This window comes from Crocuta crocuta, unplaced genomic scaffold (genome assembly GCF_008692635.1).
Source record: "Crocuta crocuta isolate KB4526 unplaced genomic scaffold, BGI_CrCroc_1.0 scaffold29, whole genome shotgun sequence".
In the NCBI taxonomy this organism is placed as follows: Eukaryota; Metazoa; Chordata; class Mammalia; order Carnivora; family Hyaenidae; genus Crocuta; species Crocuta crocuta.
The window spans coordinates 3,257,646-3,280,122 of record NW_027533280.1 but is presented as its reverse complement, the minus strand read 5'-3'; the positions used below and the strand labels follow the sequence as shown (position 1 = coordinate 3,280,122).

Sequence of the window (22,477 nt, the reverse complement as noted above, 5' to 3'; positions counted from 1 at the left end):
GTAGGAATAGAGGTATATGATTTAACTTTGAGCAGAGAAAATATTTTTCTGAGTTTTCTAAATAATAAAATTACACTTTATACATCAAAATTGGAAGAAATAGGTACTTTTGCAATCAGGAAAAATTCTCAAGAGTACCACACAGTGGATGTAAGGCATCTACTGTAGATTAGGCAGTGTCATTAAGTTGCATGAAACATAAATTTGAGGCCTCTTCATGATTGGTGTGTGTGTGTGTATCTTTGTAGCTCATATTTGATGCTGTACTTAAGATCATGTACGCGGCAGTGGTTCCCTGGAGCGTGGCTGTGGAGCAACTGGTGAGACAGCACTTAGAGATGGACCATCCCAAGTAAGATGACAGTCTCCCAAACAGTTGTTTTAGTGTTGGATAAACCTCATGTTTTCACTTGACATTCATTTATGATTTTCTACCCTTTACTATGTCCCTTAGTCTTTCATTAAAAAAAAATACAATCCACTTAATATCAAATTTCCTTTTAGGGTCAAGTTATTGCAGGAAAGTTACAAACTAATGGAGATGAAAAAACTTTTACGAGGTTATGGAATAAGGGAGGTGAATCTCTTAAACAAAGAAATCATGGTAAGTACAATAGTTGAAGAATCTTTTAAGTCCTCTGTTCCGTTTTGAAACCAACTTGGGAAACATAATGAGGACTTTATATTCTTAAAAGCTAATAGAGCTGGGTTCCTCACTACTTTCCTTTTGTTAGATAGATATGAGTAGGATCTTCAGAGGTTCCTGGCTGACTGAGTCAGTGGAGCATGCGACTCTTGACCTCAGGGTTGTAGTTTGAGCCTCACATTGGGTGTAGAGATTACTTAAAAAATAAAAGAAGATCTTTCAGAAAGGAGTATATCAAATCATCAGGTTGTACACCTTAAATATATGCCATGTTTATTCGTCACACATTCCCCTGGGCAGTGGGGAAGAAGGTAGACAGAACTGTCATAAAATTCTAAATATAAATCATGTTTTAATTTTTCACGCATCTTCATCTTTTTGCTTCTTGTTTACTTTGATGAGTACTGTGCCCTTATGAACAAAGGATTTCTGGGTTCTCTGTAAGATTTCATAACAAAGAAATGTATATATTGTATATGTCTCTGTTTCAGAGGGTGGTCAGATACATTCTCAAACAAGACGTCCCATCTTCTTTAGAAGATGCTTTGAAGGTGGCCCAAGCATATATGTTGCCTGATGATGAAATTTATAGTCTAAGGATTATTGACCTGATTGATAGAGAACAGGTATGAAAGTTTTATATTATCCTTTCTTAGATTTCTTTGTTAACTAAATCTGTAAAAGGTCAAATCAATCAATCAAATTATCTGACTAGATTAGCACAAAAAGTTATACCAAGATGAAAATATTGGATGTTAGATTGGCCACATTCTTTATTACTGTAGGTTCTTTAAAAGTATTTTGTGAATAGCTCTTGGGATTTCATACTGTTTGGTGTTAATGAAACGTAGACTCATGTTTTATATATGCTGTAGGACCCTATGATTCCAAAGTAGGAATGGTTTTTCTTTTGTATTTTAAATGTCTTTATTTTGATATAATTCTATAACCATGAGTATACTTAAGAGTCACAACATACAAAGGGTTGTTGTTTAATTTTATCTTTTTGTCTGCTGTTGTCAAAACCAGACTTTTAGCGAGTTGTTTTTTTTTTTTAAAACATCAGACCATAGTCTGTTTTTTTAATGACCTCTTTTCACCTTTAAGTAGAAAAGGAAGGGGTAAGTCCAAACTTCCTAGACTGTTCTTTACATGTTTCTCCCTTTCAAACACTGTTCTAGGTCGAAGACTGTGTCCTTCTGTTGAGGTCTTTGCCTCCTGCTCAAGCAGAGAAAACTGCAGAACGGGTAATCATATGGGCACGACTGGCATTACAAGAAGAACCAGATGGTTCTAAAGAGGTGAGATTTTCACTAAATAAAATATAGATCCAAAATTTATGGATATTAATCAACAGGATAGAAAAGATGGATACGCAAAATGTTAATATCTGCTCTTCTCACTGCTAGAATGTTCTAATGTAAAAATCCCTGTGTAAATTCACTACATAGAAAAGAACCACATATGGCTGCTTTGCAACAGTGGCCTGGGCCCACACTGAATAATCTAGGATCTACAAACAAGGATTAATTGAAATAGTTGTTGTGTACACAAAGGGTTTTCCATAGAGTCATGCGATATAAAGTGTTTTGTGTTGTATGGGACATAGTCATTACTATCAAATAATAATGTCGGCAGAGAACCCATGTAAATCTAAATAATCGTAGAATGTTGAACTTAGAAACAGTTTTAAGAGAGCCAGTTCACTTCTTGAGAGAGATGAGGAGCCAAATACCTAATTTATCCAGGATAGTTGAGGGTTTTTTTATCCTTTGGAAATAGATCTCCCCCATCCTATCTCAGCAGTCCACTTTAGTCATTGTTTACCTTTAGGGAAATGAGTTTGGTTATTTTCGTATCTAATATTTATCATAATTTTATAATGCTGGGTTAAATAGGTTAAAAGAATTGTCCACTTTCCTCTTCACATCAGCGTTGTGAGATGGGTCCTGTTGTCAGCTCCTTTGATTAAGTTCAGAAACTAACATGACTTTCCCAACATTATTAGAAAGTGGCAGAACCTCAACTCAAACCCTCTGATACCAAAGTCCATGTTCTTGACCACCAGCTTGGACTGCGCCCCAGAGTGGAAGTATTTGCGTACTTTGTGTGAACCTTGCACTTCCTAAGCATTTCACATATATCATGTCTTCAATTAAAGCTTTTTCTTTTATTTTTCTTGTCTTTTTGTTTTAATCTTTTTTGGTCTTTTTTTTTTTTTTTAATGTTTATTTTTTTGAGACAGAGTGTGAGTAGGAGAGGGGCAGAGAGAAAGGGAAACAGAATCTGAAGCAGGTTCCAGGCTCCGAGCTGTCAGCTCAGAGCCCAACTAATGCAGGGCTTGAACTCATGAACTATAAAATCATAGCCTGAGCCAAAGCTGGATGCTCCACCAACTGAGCCACCCAGGAGCCCCAAATTGTTCTCAGTCTTGAAGATAATGATTATTTCTTAGATTTCCATTCTAAACCCAAGTGACTATTAATTATAGTGTAACTTAGGGGCACCTGAGTGGCTCAGTCAGGCGTCTGACTTCGGCTCAGGTCATGGTCTCACAGTTGGTGGGTGCAAGCCCCATATTGGGCTCTGTGCTGACAGCTCAGAGCCTGGAGCCTGCTTTGGACTCTGTGTCTCCCTCTCTTCTTTGCCCCTCCCTGCTTGTAGTCTGTCTCTCAAAAATAAATAAAAACATTATATATGTTAAAAAAAAAAAAAAGTGTAGCTGAAAGGTAATTTGAGGGATTTGCATGTTCTGTGGTATTTCTAAATCATATATCCAAATGTTCATATTGGTATTTTTCATGTTTACATTCTATGCAATTCAATTATGATTCATTTCTCAGCTGCTCGACTCCCTCTAACACTGACCTCTGATTTTTTTCAGCCGTTTTACTGGGTTTTTTTTCTGATTTCATGGCTTTTATGTAATTTGTGTGTGTGCCAGTGAACTAGTAAATAAAGGAAATATGTTTTACTTTCTGTTTTTCTTTTTAGGACAAGGCCTGGAGAATGACTATAGCGAAGACATCCGTAGACATTCTTAAAATACTATGTGACATCCAGAAAGGTAGATTCTACCTTTGTACCTTCATCGTGATTTTGTTCTGAAGCTTGTCCTTTTCAGAAAGGAGCATCATTAACAGACCTCATCCTTACCCCTGGTTTTTCTTGCTTTGTCTTTGTTGACCCCACCCATTTTTCCTAATGAAAAGTCTTCCTTGCTTTATTCTTTTGATTAGTAGTGTAAAAACAGAAACCTCTAAAATCAACTTCCCGTTTGTTTTTATGCTTCAGTAAGCTGTTTGAGGCTAGACTGGATTTCTTTGGTGCCTTGCACTTACTGCTCATATTTCTCACTTATCATTTGGTCATGGTCAGGCAAAAACCTCTTTAAACTTGAATTTAAGTAAAACATTAGCAAAGTAACTTGGGGGTAAGAAGCTAAAATTTACTTCAGAAAAATTGCCATTTCTCTTGTAACCCATAAACTTCTCTTTTCTACCTTCAGAAAGAAAAATTAGATTTTTTGGTACTTAAAATCTCTTACCTCAGCTTCTGAAAAGCACTACTGAAGACATGAGATAAGAAACCCATAGCCAAGTAAAGCATTAGCTTTAAAAACTTCTGATAAGGGGCACCTGACTATCTCAGTCAGTGGAGTGTGTAACTCTTGATCTCAGGGTCTTGAGTTCAAGCCCCACGTTGGGCATGGAGCCTACTTTTAAAAAAAAATCTGATAATAGGGGAATTTAGATGTCTGCTGTAACTTAAAAAAAAATTTTTTTTTTTGGTAACTTAAAAATTTTTAATTACAGACAATCTGCAGAAGAAGGATGAATGTGAAGAAATCCTGAAACTATTTAAAGCTGTTGCTAGCTTACAGGTAAAGATATTAAGTTATATTGAATATTACACTTTATTGATTATGTTACTTACTACTGCATTTTACATGGATGATCAATCAGTCCATCCTTAAAATTTTCTGTACTATCTTTCAGAAATTTTATTTAGTTATTTTATTTAATGTTTATTTTTGAGAGAAAGAAAGCACAAGTGAGGGAGGGATAGAAAGAGAAGGGGACAGGGAATCCGAAGCAGGCTCTGCAAGGAGCCCAATGTGGGGCTCAAATTCACAAACCATGAGATCATGACCTGAGCCTAAGTTGGATGCTCAATCCACTGAGCCACCCAGGTGGCTCCAACCCTTCAGGAATTTTAAATACAGCATACCGGTTTTCCTTTTTTCTGTCATTTGTTAAAATAATCTGGGGTGCTTGGTTGGCTTGGTTGGTTAAGCATCAGACTCTTGATTTTTGGCTCAGGTCATGATCCCATGGTCATGGTTTGTGAGATTGGTGACACAGTTCATGAGACCTAGTGGGATCGAGCCCCTAGGCTTTGTACTGACAGTGGGGAGCCTGCTTGGGACTCTCTTCCTCTCTCTCTGTTCCTCCCCCACAAGTGCGCATGTTTTCTCTGTCAAAAATAAATAAAATTTAAAAAATAAAAATAAACAATTTTATGGAGATATAATTCACATGTCATACAATTCACCCATTTAAAGTATATAATTCAATGCTTTTGGTATATTATTAGTTTTTAATAATTGTGTTAATATAAAATTTACCATTTTACCTATTTTTCAATATGTAATTCATTGGCATTAATTACAGTTACAGTGTTGTGTGACCTTCACCACCATCTACTTTTTGCTACCTCAAGCAGAGACTTTTTACCCATTTTACCCATTAAGCAAGTAACCCCCTGTTCTCTCTATCCAACCCCTGGAAACCTCTGATCTACCTTCTGTCTCTGAATTTGCTTTTCTATATATTTCATATAAGTGGAATCTTATCATATTAATCCCATTGTGTCTGGCTTCTCTCAGCATCATGTTTGCAGAGTTCATCCATGTAGCAGGTGTCAGTGCTTCATTCATTTAATAACTAAATCATGTTCCAGTGTAGGAATGGACCGACAACATTTTGTTTATTCCTCTGTGATGGACACTTGGGTTGTTTCTTCTTTTTGGCTGTTGTGAGTAATGCTGTAGTGAACATGGTGAGCTCATCACCTGAACCCGCTGCTCAGACCCCATCTGTCTGACCTCAGTACCCTTGCTTATTCTATTTAGCATTGTCTCAACAGCAATAAACAGGTAAAATAAGATTACTGAAAATAAAAAATATATATCCTTGGGGGCACCTGGGTGGCTCAGTCGGTTAAGCATCTAATTTTGGCCTAGGTCATGATCTTATAGTTTGTGAGATCAAGCCCCACATTGGACTCTCTGCTCCTCCCCTGCTTGCATTTTCTCAAAAATAAAACATTAAATATATATGTATGTATATTTCCTTTAAAAACCATGAGCTATATTGACTGTACAACAGAAGCTTCATTCCTTTAGAAAAAGATGCACATTGAAAAGAGAAACCTCTTGGTTTAATCGCTTGTATATTTTTCTTTGACTAGATTATACATGAATGATACATAATTCAAAAGGTTTTTAAAAATGTTAATTTTATGTTATGTATATTTTACCACAATAAAAAATAAGCTTACTAAAATTCTGTACTGCATGTTGTAAGTAATAAGGAATTAATTCTTTGACCAAAAAAAAAAAAAGGATTGAAAGAATATATAGTGAAAAACAAGTCTTCCTCCTATCCTGATACTCTAGCTCTCCAGTTTCCCACATTAGATGCAACCGCTGATACCAGTTTCTTGTGTGTTTGTGTTTCTAGAAATAGTCTGTGATTATATAAGCATAAACATTTCTGTGGTTCCTAATAAAGAGGGAACTGTGACATATAATGAATAAAGTCTTCCACAACTTTTCTGTAGTAAACATTCTCTTTATTTTTATAAATAAGTATTTCTACATGATACATCCCCTTTGTGAAAGATAGCTAATATCTGGAGGTTAAAGCATCACTTTCTAAATTTTATATTTTATAAATAACTGACTATACCATAGATTAAATTATGCAGCCATCAGGAATAATATTTGTGGAGTCTGTGTAATGCAAGGAGAAAGGGGAAATGCCATAGTGTTAACTGGAGGAGGTAACATATGAAATTACCCATCCAGCTACAAAATGCTGGTGAAGGAAACTGAAAAGAAATATCGAGAAACTGGTCACTGCTTATTAGTTAACCAGTGCTCAGCTCAGGTATGTGTTTGCTCCCAGGGGACACTGGGCACCATGAAGAGAGTTTTGATAGTTTTTGATTGTTGCAAGTGGTAGAAAGAAGGTGCATCCAGTGGGTGGAGGTTGGGGGTGCTGCTGCAGTGCACAGGACAGCCCCCACAACAGACGATCATCTGGCTAAATTGAGAAACCTTGTTCTAGAATATGGCATCAAATCAGAAGGTCTAGAGGGCACCTGACTCATTGTTAGAAGAGCATGTGACTTGATCTTGGGATTGTGAGTTTGAACCCCATGTAGAGATTATTTAAAAGAAATAGAAGAGGAAGGAGAAGGGGAAGAGGAAGAGGAGGGAAGAAGGAGGCAGAGAAAGAGGCGAAGGAGGAGGAGAGGGAGAAGAAGTTCATCTCACTGCCTCTGGGTATCCTTCCCTGGGCCTCAGTGGGATTTTTTTTATTGGGTCAGAAAAATAAATTCTAGGTCTGGAGTTAGCAGCCAAACAGGAGTTCTTACAGAAAAGAGCAAAGCTGGTTTGCTAATACTTAATCTGTCACTTTTGTTATTCAAGGATTCCCCCACAACAGAGAATGATCTGATACCGAGAAATGGTGTCAATAATGCTGACATTTAGAAAATCCTGGGTTAAGGGGTGCCTTGGTGGCTCAGTTGGTTAAGTGTCTGACTCCAATTCAGGTCATGATCTTTGTGGTTTGTGAGTTTGAGCCCTGCATTGGGCTGTCTGCTGTCGGTGTGCAACCTGCTTCGGATTTTCCATCTCCTTTTCTACCCCTCCCTTGCTCTCTTCTCTCTTTCAAAAATAAACAAACATTAGGGACGCCTGGGTGGCTCAGTCTGTTAAGTGTCCGACTTCAGCTCAGGTTATGATCTCACGGTTCGTGGGTTTGAGCCTCGTGTCGGGCCCTGTGCTGACAGCTCAGCTTGGAGCCTGGAACCTGCCTTGCATTTTGTGTCTCCCTCTATCTCTGACCCTTCCTTGCACACGCTGTCTCTCTCTCTTTCTCAGAAATAAAGCATTAAAAAAATTTTTTAATAAAAAAAGCAAAAATAAACATTTAAAAAAATCCTGGGTTCAAATGGTTTTTTCTAGTTTTCAAACTTTTTATATATAGTATTGTTACTTTGATAACTTGAAACATAAAGTCTTAAATTCTTAATTTACAAGGGAGTGGTTTTTGAGGGGGAATAAGGAGAGGCTTGAGACTCGCCAGTGGTTTTTAACAACAGACAAAGTGAACACATGTCGCATTCTGTCCTGCTTGCCTTGCTAGGAGAACTTCGAGGTCTTCCTCTCCTTTGGAGATTACAACAACAGTGCCCTGGTCGCAGAGCTCCGTGAACAGTACATCAGAGCTCATGAAGTCACACAGACTAAACACAAATCCTGGAGCACGGCAGAGCCTGCAGCCGCCAAGGACAAGAGCCTGAGCGCCGAGTCCAAGCTGCACAGACAGGCGCTGGCCTTGCACATGTCCACGCAAGAGCGGGAGGCCGAACTGACCTTGAGAGCCTTAAGTCACGGGAACCTGGATGCAGCATTGAGAAGATGCAGGTGAGCCCCGGCCCCATGCGTACATAGCTTGTCTGAAAGGAACGAATGCTCCCTTGACTTCTTTGGTGATAGGGTTAGGCCAGTGACCTTTTCATTTTCATGGAAATCATTCTTGGTTTCTTATCCTCAGAGACTAGTTTGCATCACAGAGTGGTAGCATAGCAGGCAGGTAACTCACACAGAGTCGTTAGATAACCTAACCATTGAATTTAGGTCTCCTTGCCTTCCGACAGTTAATGGTATCCCAAATAAGTTGAAAGACAAAGCATATTCGAAGGCATAAAACATTTTAAAAGAGACTTTATTTATTTGCTTATTTATTTTTTAATGCTTATTTTTATATTTTAAGGTTTTGGTTTTTTTTTTTTGAGAGAGAAAGAGGCAGCACAAGCAGTGGAGAGGCAGAGAAAGAGAGGGAAAGAGAGAATCCTAAACAGGCTCCACACTGCCAATGCAGAGTGCGATGCAGGGCTCAAACCTACCAACTGCTGAGATCATGACATGAGCCAAAACCAAGAGTCGGACACGTAACCGACTGAGCCACCCNATTTGCTTATTTATTTTTTAATGCTTATTTTTATATTTTAAGGTTTTGGTTTTTTTTTTTTGAGAGAGAAAGAGGCAGCACAAGCAGTGGAGAGGCAGAGAAAGAGAGGGAAAGAGAGAATCCTAAACAGGCTCCACACTGCCAATGCAGAGTGCGATGCAGGGCTCAAACCTACCAACTGCTGAGATCATGACATGAGCCGAAACCAAGAGTCGGACACGTAACCGACTGAGCCACCTAGCCACCCCAATGTTTATTTATTTTTGAGAGAGACAGAGTGTGAGTGGGGGCGGGGCAGAGAGTGAGGGAGACAGAGAATCTGAAGCAGACTCCAGGCTCTGAGCTGTCATCACAGAAGCAGAGGCCAATGCGGGGCTCGAACTTACAAGCCATGAGATCATGACCTGAGCCGTAGTCAGACACTAAACTGACCTAGCCACCCAGGTGCCCCTTTCCCTTTTTAAAGAGATTTTTAAATGGTGGTGGTGGTCATATATTTAATCCACGAAAGGCAAATGCGTTTGCTTTTGCTCTGAGTATTCTAACTTCTGACACTTCCTTTCTCCCAGAGACTTGTTTAAGTATCACTGCAATGCTGACACTGGGAAGTTGCTGTTTTTGACTTGTCAGAAGCTATGTCACATGTTGGCTAATGATGTTCCGATGGCAACACCTGTGGGCCTCAATCTTCCTTCTGAAATACATGCTCTAGCTTGCCAAGCTGCCACCATCTGCAGCCCAGGTGACAAGATTTATAACATACGTAGTTTCGTGTTCTGTGCTTCATTTCACACGGATCTCTCACATGCTGCCTCTTTACAATTGGTCTTTGCCCTAAAGACAAAAGATCGTTTTCTCCATTTTACAAAGGGCCAGTTATAATTGATTCTCCATGGGGATTATTGTTTTAAAATATTTACAGATATTAACAATGTGGTTTTCAACTGTTGATGATAATCACTTTGATGGAATTGTGAAGTTCCTTGCCTCTCCACATATGAGTTTACATCTCAGCCAAGATTAAGAAAAAAGTTGAACTGCATCATTTCGGGTAGTCAAAGCTGTGTGGAAACCTTTCTTTCTACCTTGTGGCCTTCTTTAGAATTTTGAATGGTAATTCTTAAAAGATTGTTTTCATTATTCCAAACACATGAAAAATTGTTGTAATGGTTTTTCTCCATTTTCTTTCAGATTTTTTGCTAGATGCTTTAGAACTATGTAAATACACATTAACGGCAGTAGAGCTTTCCAGACAGTGCCAAATGGATGACTGTGGAATTCTAATGAAAGTACATTGCTTTTGAATTTCTTTTCCTTTAACCAAACCCCTGCCTACCCATTATGTACCACTTTTAAATCACTTGTATAGTTTATGAAAATACTGAATCTATCTCTTGTGGGTTTTTTAAATTTATTTTTTATTTGTTTAATGTTTATTTATTTTTGAAAGACAGAGTGTGAGCAGGATAGGGACAGAGAGAAAGGGAGACACAGAATCCGTATCAGGCTCCAGGCTCTGAGCTGTCAGCACAGAGCCCAACGTGGGGCTCAGACTCACAGACCATGAGATCATGACCTGAGCCGAAGTTGGATGCTCAACTGACAGAGACACCCAGGCACCCTTATCGCTTGTGTTTTCTTATTCTAGACCAGAAAGCTTAAGGGCACGAAACCTCACTTTCAGTGACATTTATTGGCTTTAAGTTGCCCTATCTTTTGAAATGCTGGGCCTCAAATAAAGCATCTCTGGACATTGTCCTTATCTTAGAGTAACGGTTTAGTTTAAAATGGCATTATCATAAGCCACAGACTACCCTGTTGTATTTGACCATCCAAACTACGTTTGGCTCTAATATATCTGATTCTGGGTTCTGCTTGGTGAAGATGGGATTTGTTTTGGAGTGTATGTACTTGTATCTTTTCTGTGATTTCGTTTTTAGACTTCTTTTGGAACTCACAAAGATCCATATGAAGAGTGGTCTTACAGTGACTTCTTCAGTGAAGATGGGATAGTTCTGGAGTCACAGATGGTGCTGCCTGTTATTTATGAATTGATTGCATCACTTCTGCCTCTGGCTGGTAAATGTCACTTGTGTCGTTATTTTCTGTGTGTTTCTGCTTTATGCAAGTTTAAAGTGTGGAGGTTTGGAACTAGGACTGCACACAGGAATATGGTACCTCTCACAGGCATAGTGCTGATCAAAAGAAGCCAAACTCAAAAGAACACATACTGTATGATTTCATTTATGTTAAGTGCAAGGACAGGCTTATAAGGAAGCTGTGCTGTCCGAAGTCAGGAGTGGTTACCCTCAAGGGTGAATAATGACAGAGTAGAAAGAGGGAAGAGAGAGTTTCAGGTGCTGGTAAGGTTCTGTTTCTTGGTTTGGGTGCTAGGAGTGTATTCACTTTATCAAGTTGTAGACTTACCTGTGTATTTACCTGTGTATTTTTCTGTATATACTTAAATGTTCTTTTTTTTTTTTTAAGTAGCAGTTTGCTTTAGAACATTATTTGATAATAGCATAATATTTAAATATTTTTTAGAATATGTGGTTTACAGTTGTTTTATTTACTGTTATGTATTTCTGTTTTGTAGAAAGCAAGAGACGTCCCTTGGATTCTATAAGTTTACCATACTGCTCTATTAATGAAGGTACTTGACATCAGAAATGTACACTATTGTATTACGATTTTATAAATAACAGCAAAACAGAAATTCCTTGAAATCTTGAATATAAGTCTGACTTCGTGTTCTTGATGTACTTAATTATGACTGTCTAGAGGGCCAGGAGAGTGTGTTATGGGCTTATAACATTAACTTATGAATCTCTTCATAAATTTTGGTTTTCCCAATGGAGAAATGTTTTTTTTTTCCCCAGCTAGTGACTTAAGCATCTCAAAATAGATAAGTTATAATCAAACTTAGTTATTTTTTGGTTTAAATCAAGTCCATGTTAATTCTCTCATTTACTAGCTTTAAGAACCAATTTTATGATGGTTATCTACATTGAAGACATAGGCCGTCCCTGAAAACAGTTTTTCAATAGTATGATCTTTCTTTCTTTGAAAAATCTAAATATTAACATACTTTTACTTAAATAAAGTACTTTTATTATTTCATAGGAGACAACCTCATTTTACCTATTATAAATTCCATCTCGGCCCTGCTCCAGAACCTTCAAGAATCTAGCCAGTGGGAACTGGCCCTAAGATTTGTCATTGGTTCATTTGGCACCTGTCTTCAGCACTCTGTATCAAGCTTCATGGATGCCAGTCTGAGTGGAAAGGTATAGTTTTGAGAACAAATGGTTTCACTTTTGAGGAATATAGACATAAATACCCCGCCAAACAAAAGGATTTAGAGTCACATTTTCTCATTTGGCTCTGGAACAAGAAAATCGATAATTTGTCAGATTTAAGAAACCTATGTTGAGCATCTAATTAAGATTTGGATGCGGTTCAAGGTACTTGCACACTTTTCATATACAATCCTGACAACAGTCTTCAGGGTCTCCATTTTGCAAATGAGGGAGCAGACTGAGGGAGAGGAAATCATTCAGCTGAGGTTTTAGGTTGCAGTGATAGGTCTTTTACTCGAAACCCAGTGAACATATTAGGTCAAAACTCTATCTGCTGTTTGTTTTACTCTGGCCTGAATTATTATAATTATTACCTGATAACAGCATTGAGAAGTTTTAGAAGACAAAGTACTTGTTGATACTTGCTTATGAAACTAATCACAGAGAGAATTGTATTCACTTCTACCATTCTGTTTATGTTTGTTAAATGTCAGTTTTTTACAAAATTAACTTTAGTTTTTTATATATATGTACGTATGTATTTTTGAAAGAGAGGGAGCTTGCAAGTGTGGGGGGAGGGGCAGAGAGAAAGAGAGAGAATCTTAAGCAGGCTCCACACTCAGCATGGAGCCTAATGTGGGGCTCAATCCTACGACCCTGACCTGAGCCAGATTCAAGCATTAGATGCTTAACCAACTGAGCCACCCAGACGCCCCCAAAATTAACTTTATTTTAGTATAGCTTTCAAAATTGCACATTTTAAGCCTATCAACAGTGTATTCACCATATCACTAAGAGCTCAATCAAGATATAGAGTATTTGAAAAGGTTCCTTTTTGCCCCTTCCCAGTCATCTCCCCCCTCAGTCACAGTGTTCTGTCATCATAGTTTAAATGCCAGCACATTTGCATGTAATGATGAATTTTCAAAGTTCCTTAATATTTAAGAAGAGTTTTCAAAGTCCAAAGTGCTAACCATTACACCATGGGGCCACCATTTTGAAAATGATGCTTAGATAAAAGTGGACCTAACTATTCTTTTGTTCCTTTCTCAAAGTTGTTTGGAGAGGCCACATTAGTTAAATCAAGGCATGTTGTTATGGAACTGAAAGAGAAAGCTGTTACATTTATCCGGGGAAACGCTACAACCCTGTTGCACAAAGTGAGTATCTGTTCTTGGTAATCTCTCTCTCTCTCCCTTTTTTCTCCTGATTGCATCTGATTTCTCAGGATAAGAGTGAGAGGAGGAGAGGATATTAGGGTTTGAAGAGAAGTGATGGGATTGTCAGGGAGAAGAAGGTAAGGGTTCTGTGCCATATACAACGTGTCTGAGTTGTTTCCTTAAGTTTATGATAATGCTAAAGGATATTAAAGCTAAGCGAACATGTTGGAACCAAGGTACTCGAAATGACCTTTCATGAAACACTTATTCTTTCCTAGAGGTTATAATTAAATTTGATGATAAATAAGCATTCAGAGACCAAATTCTATTTTGGTTGTAAAGAATGTTCTTCTCTTGATGCTTTCTTCCAATAGGTATTTAACTGTCGCCTGGTGGATCTTGACTTGGCATTGGGTTACTGCACTCTCTTACCCCAAAAGGAAGTGTTTGAAAGTCTCTGGAAGCTCATAGATAAAGCATGGCAGAATTACGACAAAATTTTGGTACGACCTAAGCAAACACAGCTTCATTTCTTGAAGCATTAAGAGATTTAGGGGGAAGAAATGAAGTTGGCTTTGCCACTTAAAGATTTAGCAGAAGAAATGTGGAGCTAACTCATTTCCCTGACTAGTGACACACCAGTGAATGTACATGCAGCTCATAGGCATTGCTCAACCCAAATAATTATATTTTTATTTCTTAAATCTGTATGCAACCATAGACCTTCACTTCTTATACTTCTATATTTGAAGTGAATTTGAAACCTTAGACCCATGAGCCAGTTTTTTTTTTTTTTGTAGAACAAGTTTAATGGATGCAAAATTTCTTTTTGATGTTGTTTCTTTTAAAATTTGTCTTTCGTGGAGGTTTTGTTTGCAGGATAACCAAAATTTGGTCTTTTCTTCGAAGGAAAGCCAGACTACATTTGTGGCATCATACTAAAAGCTGAATGACCTAACTTATCTGAATAATGACTGTGTGTATGAAGCACTAGAAAGCATTCCACACTGTTATCACAAAGAGAGATTACGATTTTTATTGTGGGGTTTCATCTAAGAGGTCTTAGAAAGTATTTTATTTGCATTTGAATTTTAATTCTATTTTAATTTTTTAGGCAATATCTCTGGTGGGCTCTCAGCTGGCCAGCCTTTATCAGGAAATAGAAACAGAGCTTAAGTTCCGTGAACTCAGTACTGATGCTCAGTGGGGTATTCGTCTTGGCAAACTTGGTGTGAGTATTCTTCAGAGTACCATGAAGTTTTATCCATTTTGATGATTTCCCCAGGAAATCTTAAAACAAAGGCCTCATTGTCCTTTTCTTTGGGAAGAGGATATATGTTGTGGACTCATAAATTTTTTATTAAATATACACGTTGATGTTTTCGAAGATATAATTACCATTTGCTTCATTTTCTGTTTTCTATATTTTTAAGAAAATTAGAAGAGGCTTGACTTTTTTTTTTAATGTTTATTTTTGAGAGAGAGAGAGATTCAGAATGTGAGTGGGGGAGGGGCAGAGAGAGAGGGAGACATAGAATCCGAAGCAGGCTCCAGGCTCCAAGCTGTCAGCACAGAGCCTTATGCAGGGCTTGAACTCATGAACTGTGAAATCATGACCTGAGCCAAAGTCAGACATTTTACCAACTGAGCCACCCAGGCGCCCTTGACTTTTTTTTTAATGTTTATTTTTGAGAGAGAGCACGTGAGCAAGCAGAGCAGGGGCAGAGGGAGAAGGAGAGAGAGAGAATCCCAAACAGAGAGAGGGAGAGAGAATGCCAAACAGGCTCTGCACTAAAAGATGCAACCGTGAGATCATGACTGGAGCCGAAATCAAGAGTTGGACACAACCGTGCTATATGGAAACCAACTTGACAATAAACTATTAAAAAAAAAGTTGGACACAACTGACTGAGGCAACCCCCTGAGGCTTGACATTTTTTTCTACTTAGCTTTCCTACTATTGATAGAAATATATCTAGCATTAATTAACATTTAAGCTGTTTCAGACCTAGCCTTTAGCCTCATGCTTTTGTGTTGCTATTTGGTTAAAGATAAGTCAATGTGGGGGTGCCTGGGTGGCTCAGTCAAGAGTCCAACTTTTGGTTTTGGCTCAGGTCATGATCTCATGGTTTGTGAGTTCGATCCCCCCATCAAGCTTTACACTGACAGTGTAGAGCCTGCTTGGGATTCTCTCTATCCCTCTCTCCCTGCCCCTCCTCTGCTCTTGTGTGCGCTCGCTCGCTCTCTCTCAAAATAAATAAACATAAAACAAATTTAAAAATTGAAAAGATAACATCATTGTGTATACAGGTATACTGAAGTTGAAGAACTCCTAGGGAAAAGTCATTTTTCACTTCATAAAAACAAACAAAACTTCTTGAGACTATGTATTTAAAACATTTTATGTTACTTGCAAAAGGAGGCTTATCAGGAATGTGGTCACTATGGAAAGGGTATGTGTTTTGCAGCTTAATTTAAATGTAGTAATGGGACTGGTTATTGCTAACAACTGACTGATGAAGAGCCAAAGGGTAGTGTGACTAAGGGATTTTGGACCCATAGCCAAATATACCCGAAATCTCAAAATGATGGTCAAGTTGGGTAGGGGGCTAAAAAAGAGAGGAATCTAGAAAAATATTTCTCTATAAAAAAGGATAGTAAAAAGTCAAGTCACCATGGTGTCCTTATTCTAGTACATTTCACCTTATTGGGAGTTTTGTCTTGCTCTTTTTATTTCTAGATTTCTTTCCAGCCGGTTTTCAGGCAACATTTTCTTGCCAAGAAAGACCTCATTAAAGCTCTTGTGGAGAATATAGATATGGACACAAGCCTCATCCTGGAATATTGCTGGTAACTCTTTAAACTTTAGTGGCGTTTTTGCTGTTAACAAACGGGTACTCCTTACTGCAAGAACATGGTAATAAGATAACTAATTATTCCATGAAGTCCATAGACCTTGGATGTTTTCTGTTGTTTATCTCCAAACTAAGTGAATCCAGAACCAGATTAAATTCTTAGGTTTATCACCTTTTAAATTTATGGTTGAGTGTTTCCCAGACTTGCCTTGTGTTGAGCAGCGCCTGGGGCACCTGATTAAACATACGGATTCCTGGGCCCCTTCCTGGTGGTTCTGACTCAGCAGATCTGGGCCGAGGCCCAGAATCTGATCCTTAATAGGAGGTCCGGATGATTCCCATGATAGGAAAGTTTGGGAGTATTGTTATGAGCAATTGAAATTCTAAATAAGATCAACTTAGGGGCAAAGTAATGTTAAATGAAGATAGAATGGAGAGGGGGGAAAATATAATAAAAAGTGTAATTTAGGGGCACCTGGGTGGCTCAGTCAGTTAAGCATCGAACTTCAGATCAGGTCATGACCTCACGATTCATGAGTTCAAGCCTCACACTGGTGGTATAGAGCCTGCTTGGAATTCTTCCTCTCTCCCTCTTTCTCTGCCCTTTCTCTACTTTAGGTCTCTCTTCCTCTCTCAAAATAGATAAACTTTTAAAATAAAAGTTTATTTTAAATAATCTTTATTTTAAAAGTTTATTTATAGGGGCTTCTGAGTGGCTCAGTCAGTTAAGTGTCTGATTTCGGCTCCGGTCATGATCTCATGGTTCATCAGTTCAAGCCCTGCATCAGGCTGTGTGCTGATGGAGCCTCCTTCGATTCTGTGTCTCCCTTGCTCTCTGCCCCTCCCCCACTCTTGCTCTGTCTCTCTCTCTCAGAAATAAATAATAAACATTAAAAAATTTAAAAATAAGTTTATGTTTTCATTTTGAGAGAGAGAGATAGAGGCACAGAGAGAAGGAGAGAGAGAATCCCAAACAAGCTCAACACTGTCAGTGCAGAGCCCAGAACTGTGAGATCATGACCTAAGCTGAAATTGAGAGTTAGATGCTTAACCAACTGAGCCACCCGGGTAGGCACCCTTATAAATAAACTTTTTTAAGTTAAAAAGAAAAAAAAAAAGGACAGTGATGTTTCTTATTTAAAAAAAAACAAGGTGGGGACACTTGGGTGGCTCAGTCAGTTAAGCGTCTGTCTTCTGCCCAGGTCATGATCTCATGGTTCATGGCTTCCAGCCCTGCATTGGGCTTTGGCTGACAACTGGAGCCTGGTTTGAATTGTCTCCCTCGCTCTCTGCTCTTTCCTTGCTTGTGCTCTCTCACTCTCAAAAATAAACATTAAAAAAAAATTTTTTAATATGATTTAGGGAGCATTTTAAAAGATAATAAAAAAATTAATAAGTAAATTAAACTAAATGTTTTGTTTATAGATAACAGTACTGTGATAAGTAGGAATAAATAATATATCAGATGTTTAATAAATAGAAGGACCAGTTTACTGGCACTTTATTAGTTTCAAAGTGCTTTCACACATCATTTAATTTTTACAATTTGTATTGCATATTAGCACCAATTTATATATGAAAAAACACCCATATTAGGTGACTTGCTCAATAATAAGTGACTGCTTTTAAAATATTGCTCCTCCCCTGCTCATTCTCTGTCTCTCTCAAAGTAAACAAACATTAAAAAAATTTTTTTAATGGTCCTACCTAAAGCTTTTCTTGATATGTGTTATTCTGTGTAGCAAATTAAGCTATCATCTTTCTAATAGGGCTTAAGGCATTTCAGTTGTCTATAACTTCATTCTTAATTTTTTTTTTCAAATTTTTATTTAAATTCTAGTTAGTTGACATACAGTGCAATACTGGTTTTAGGAATAGAATTCAGTGATTCATCACTTACATACAACACAAAATGCTCATCATAATAAGCCTCCTTTATATATTTTTATATATATTTTTAAATTTTGTTTAATTTTTTTAAATTTTTTAATTGTTTTTTTATTTATTTCTGAGAGAGAGAGAGACAGCATGAGCAGGGGAGGGTCAGAGAGAGAAGAGGGAGATACAGAATCTAAAGCAGGCTCCAGGCTCTGAGCTAGCTGTCAGCCCAGAGCCTGATGTGGGGCTCGAACCCATGAACCGCAAGATCATGACCTGAGCCAAAGTCGGATGCTTAACCAACTGAGCCACCCAGGCACCCCTAATATTTATTTATTTTTGAGAGAGAGAGACAGAGTGTATGTGGGGGAGGGATAGAGAGATAGGGAGACACAGAATCTGAAGCAGGCTCCAGGCTTGGAGCTGTCAGCACAAAGCCGGATGCAGGGCTCAAACTCATGAACGGTGAGATCATGACCTGAACCAAAGTCGACACTTAAACAACTGAGCCACCCAAATGCCTCAACAAGTGCCCTCTTTACTACCCATCACCCATCTAGCCCATTTCCCCCCCCACCTCCCTCCATCAACCCTGTTTGTTCTTTAAGAGTCTCATGGTTTCTTTCCTTCTTCCCCCCCTCCCATATGTTCATTTGTTTTGTTTCTTAAATTCCACATATGAGTGAAATCATATAGTATTTGTCTTTCTCTGAATTTTTTCACTTAGCATAATGCACATAAAAGCTCCATTTCTTCTTAATTTTTAAATCTTTATTATTTTTCTAATAAGATGCAACATTCTAAAATCAAAGTTCCATATAATCTTACCCCTCAGGAATAATCATTGTTAAAAGAGTTTGGACAGTATTGTTCTTTTATTTCCCCTATGCATATAAAAACATGCATTCTTTACATTTATCAAAAACTATTTATTACAAACTATTTTCTGGCATGCATTATTCACTTAATAGTATATTTTTAAGATTGGTATGTATAGGTCTTCTTTATGTCTCTTGAAGTCTGTTATTCCTTTGTATGAATAACTAATTTAGCCCTTTTTCAGTGGATAACTGATTTGTTCTCAGTTTTTAAATATTACAAACAGTTGTTGCAGCAGATGTCCTTATATGTGTATCTTGGCTATTTTTGTAAAGGATGTGAAAGTAGCATTGCCCTATTAAAGTAATTAAATATTTTCAATTTTATTATAAATTTATTCCCAATATTATGCCATTACATGGCTATGATTTTTTTTTTTTAAGTTTATCTTATTTTTATTTTGAGGGACAGAAGACAAGCAGGCGGAGGCAGAGAAAGAATCCCAAGCAGGCTCCATGCTGTCAGTGCAGAGCCTGACGTGGGGCTGTATCTCATGCACTGTGAGATAAAGACCTGAGCCAAGACACTTAACTGACTGAGCCACCCAGGTGCCCCAAGATCTGATCTTTTATTTATTTATTTATTTATTTAATTTTTAAAAATGTTTATTTTTGAGAGCATGTGTATGAGGGGGGGAGGGGCGGAGAGAGAGAGAGACAGAGGAACTGAAGCAGGGTCTGCACTGACCGCACAGAGCCCAACATGGGACTCAAACCCACCAACCATGAGATCATGACCTGAGCTAAATATGCTTAACCAACTACCCAAAGTGTCCCAAGATCTGATTTTTTTTAAGTTTTTGAGAGAGACAGAGACAGCATAAGCAGGAGAGGGACAGAGAGAGAGAGAGAGAGAGAGAGAGAATCCCAAGCAGGCTCTACACTACCAGCATGGAGCCTGATGTGAGGCTCGAACCCACAAACCACGAGATCATGACCTGACCTGAAACCAGGAGTTATACACTTTCACTGAGCCACCCAGATGCTCCCCAAGATCTGATTTTTTTTAAAAACAGTAATTAACTCTGATGATGAGTATATGATCTGATAAAGAGGCTGGACAATGAGAGGGTTAGATGGGAGTGTGTTGGTGAGAAATTGTATGAAAACACATGCATGCAGGGAAGTTAGGGTGTAATTGAATACTTCTTTTAGCACATTTCAGTTGGACTGTGATGCAGCTCTTCAACTATTCATCGAAACACTGCTACACAACACCAACGCCAGCCAAGGCCAGGGAGACGCGACCACACAGTCCGCAAAGCAGCAGCACCCCAAACTCCTGGCCAAAGCCCTGGAAATGGTTCCTCTATTGACAAGCACAAAAGATCTGGTCATCAGTCTTAGCGGAATACTACATAAGGTAGATGAACAGCCACCTGAATATATCGGGTCGCTTTACACATCCCTCCTACCCTTAGTTAATTTAGGTACATAGAGTAATAAGCTGGAAAAGTAAGTTCTATATTTTTTATCAACTTTTAATTTTGATAATTTTAGATTTCTATCTTTTTAATATAGTTTAATGTAGTAGTGTTCCTCCCCTTTTCCCTGAAAATAGAAATAGCATTTTTTTTCAGACTTTTCAAAATAGCACACATTCTTTGAAAAAGATCAAATTAGAGACAAGTATAAATCAAAATGTAAAATCTCTATGACCCTATTCCCATAGATAAAAATGTTAGTAGTTTGGTGACTATTTTAAACTAAATATCCTGTTACTCTCTTTTTTTCACTGAACATATTGTCATTATGTGTCAATAACACCTATCTCATTTTTGACAGATACATATTATTCTATGTGGATGAAACATACTGTAACCAAGCCTTTAGGGATGGACATTTAAATTATCTCTATATTTCAGTATTAAGTATTGTTATAATGAATATCCTCATTATATGTATCTGTGTGTACACACACACACACACACACTCTTGCTCTCTTGTCTGATTATTTTCATAGGAGATCTTCCTGAGAATTGAAACTTTTAGGTCAAGGAGTAGTTTGTTGGGGGAGTAAAGGTGGATGAAAGGTCAAGGAAGATTTTAAGACTACAAGAAATAGTTCACAATTTACTGAAATTCAGCCAAAAATAATACAGACTTTCACAAAAGTTCTAGGTACTACAGAAATCATCTTCCCACTTAGTTCAGTGTTATTCATGTGACTTGAGTTGGCATTTAATAAATTAAAAAATAAAGAATGGTGTGTGGGCAGAAACAAAGAACAAAGAGAATACTTTCTTTTCATGAACATATATAGGTGCCACCCAGTTAATTTTTGCATTTTAGTATGTGGTTAGAGCCAGAATGGAATCCCTGGAGAAACTTTTGCTTGGATGCCCATACTTTTAGTTACATAATTTTCAAGAGAAGCATCCATTTCCTCATAGTGTACTTTTTCCATCTTAAATGGAAGACATGAAATTTTAATTTAAAGATCTTACAAAATTATGAATCTTTAATATATTTATTCTTTCTAGAATTTTAGTACCCCAGGAACAGCTTTCTTTTTAAAATCACTTCTGAGACATTTTAATGTTTGTTTATCCTGATACAACTAATTTTAGAGATTTCAGTTCATTTGTAAAAGAATAATCTAACACTATGGCACACTTGAGATTTTACATTTTTGATCTGTACTGATGACCATAATAAAACCTGGCCTGATACCGTCTTCTCAAGTTTTGACATATTTTTACTTTTATACAGTTGGATCCCTACAGCTATGAAATGATTGAAGTGGTCCTGAAGGTTATCGAAAGAGCTGATGAAAAGATAACCAACATTAATATCAATCAGGTATACCTAATATATTAGATTTTAGAATTATCTTTATGCTTGTTATTGGTTCATTTAACAAAATTGTGGTCATGTAGGACCTTTCTAGACTGTCCTTTGAGCTTCATATTTCATTCCAGTTCCTCTTTTTTTATTCTTATTTTTCATTAAGTTTTTTTTTAATGTTTTTTATTTATTTTGAGAGACATTATGTGTGTGTGAGTGGGGGAGGGGCAGAGAGAGGGAAAGAATTCTAAGCAGGCTCCGCACTATCAGCACAGAGCCTGATATGGGCTCTCACAAACTGTGGGATTCATGACCTAAGCCAAAATCAAGAATTGGATGCTTAACTGACTGAGCCACCCAGACACCCCTGGTTCTTCTTCTTTAAAAGGGATACAGAAGTATGCTCAGGGTGCCTGGGTGGCTTAGTCAGTTAACTGTCCAACTTAGGCTCAGGTCATGATCTTTTGAGCCCCAGCATGGGGCTTTGCACTGACCACACAGAGACTGCTTTGGATTCTGTCTCCCTCTTTCTCTGCCCCTCCTCCACCCATGATTCTCTCAAAAATAAATAAATATTTCTCGTGCTGTCCATATTTTATGGTTATCTTAATTCTATTTTGGCTTTAACAAGGCAGTTGAAATTTGTCCATGAGCATGAAGTCACTAAAGGACTGATTTGGAAAAATTCTTTTTTTTTTTTTTTTTTT

The 22,477-nt window shown here is 37.7% G+C and overlaps 1 protein-coding gene across 1 annotated transcript in view; it reads left to right on the top strand.

Moving 5' to 3' along the window:
- Positions 1-22,477, top strand: part of KNTC1 (kinetochore associated 1) — a 72,881-nt gene that overhangs the window by 31,205 nt on the left and 19,199 nt on the right. Inside the window, exons 28-45 of the mRNA XM_077748064.1 lie at positions 249-352; positions 505-604; positions 1,138-1,272; positions 1,828-1,947; positions 3,641-3,713; positions 4,462-4,529; positions 8,086-8,366; positions 9,483-9,655; positions 10,105-10,202; positions 10,854-10,992; positions 11,510-11,566; positions 12,037-12,200; positions 13,268-13,372; positions 13,747-13,875; positions 14,487-14,603; positions 16,113-16,222; positions 20,139-20,346; positions 21,696-21,785. Coding sequence (XP_077604190.1) covers positions 249-352; positions 505-604; positions 1,138-1,272; positions 1,828-1,947; positions 3,641-3,713; positions 4,462-4,529; positions 8,086-8,366; positions 9,483-9,655; positions 10,105-10,202; positions 10,854-10,992; positions 11,510-11,566; positions 12,037-12,200; positions 13,268-13,372; positions 13,747-13,875; positions 14,487-14,603; positions 16,113-16,222; positions 20,139-20,346; positions 21,696-21,785 — 2,271 coding nt within the window. The remainder of the gene's footprint in view (positions 1-248; positions 353-504; positions 605-1,137; positions 1,273-1,827; positions 1,948-3,640; positions 3,714-4,461; positions 4,530-8,085; positions 8,367-9,482; positions 9,656-10,104; positions 10,203-10,853; positions 10,993-11,509; positions 11,567-12,036; positions 12,201-13,267; positions 13,373-13,746; positions 13,876-14,486; positions 14,604-16,112; positions 16,223-20,138; positions 20,347-21,695; positions 21,786-22,477) is intronic.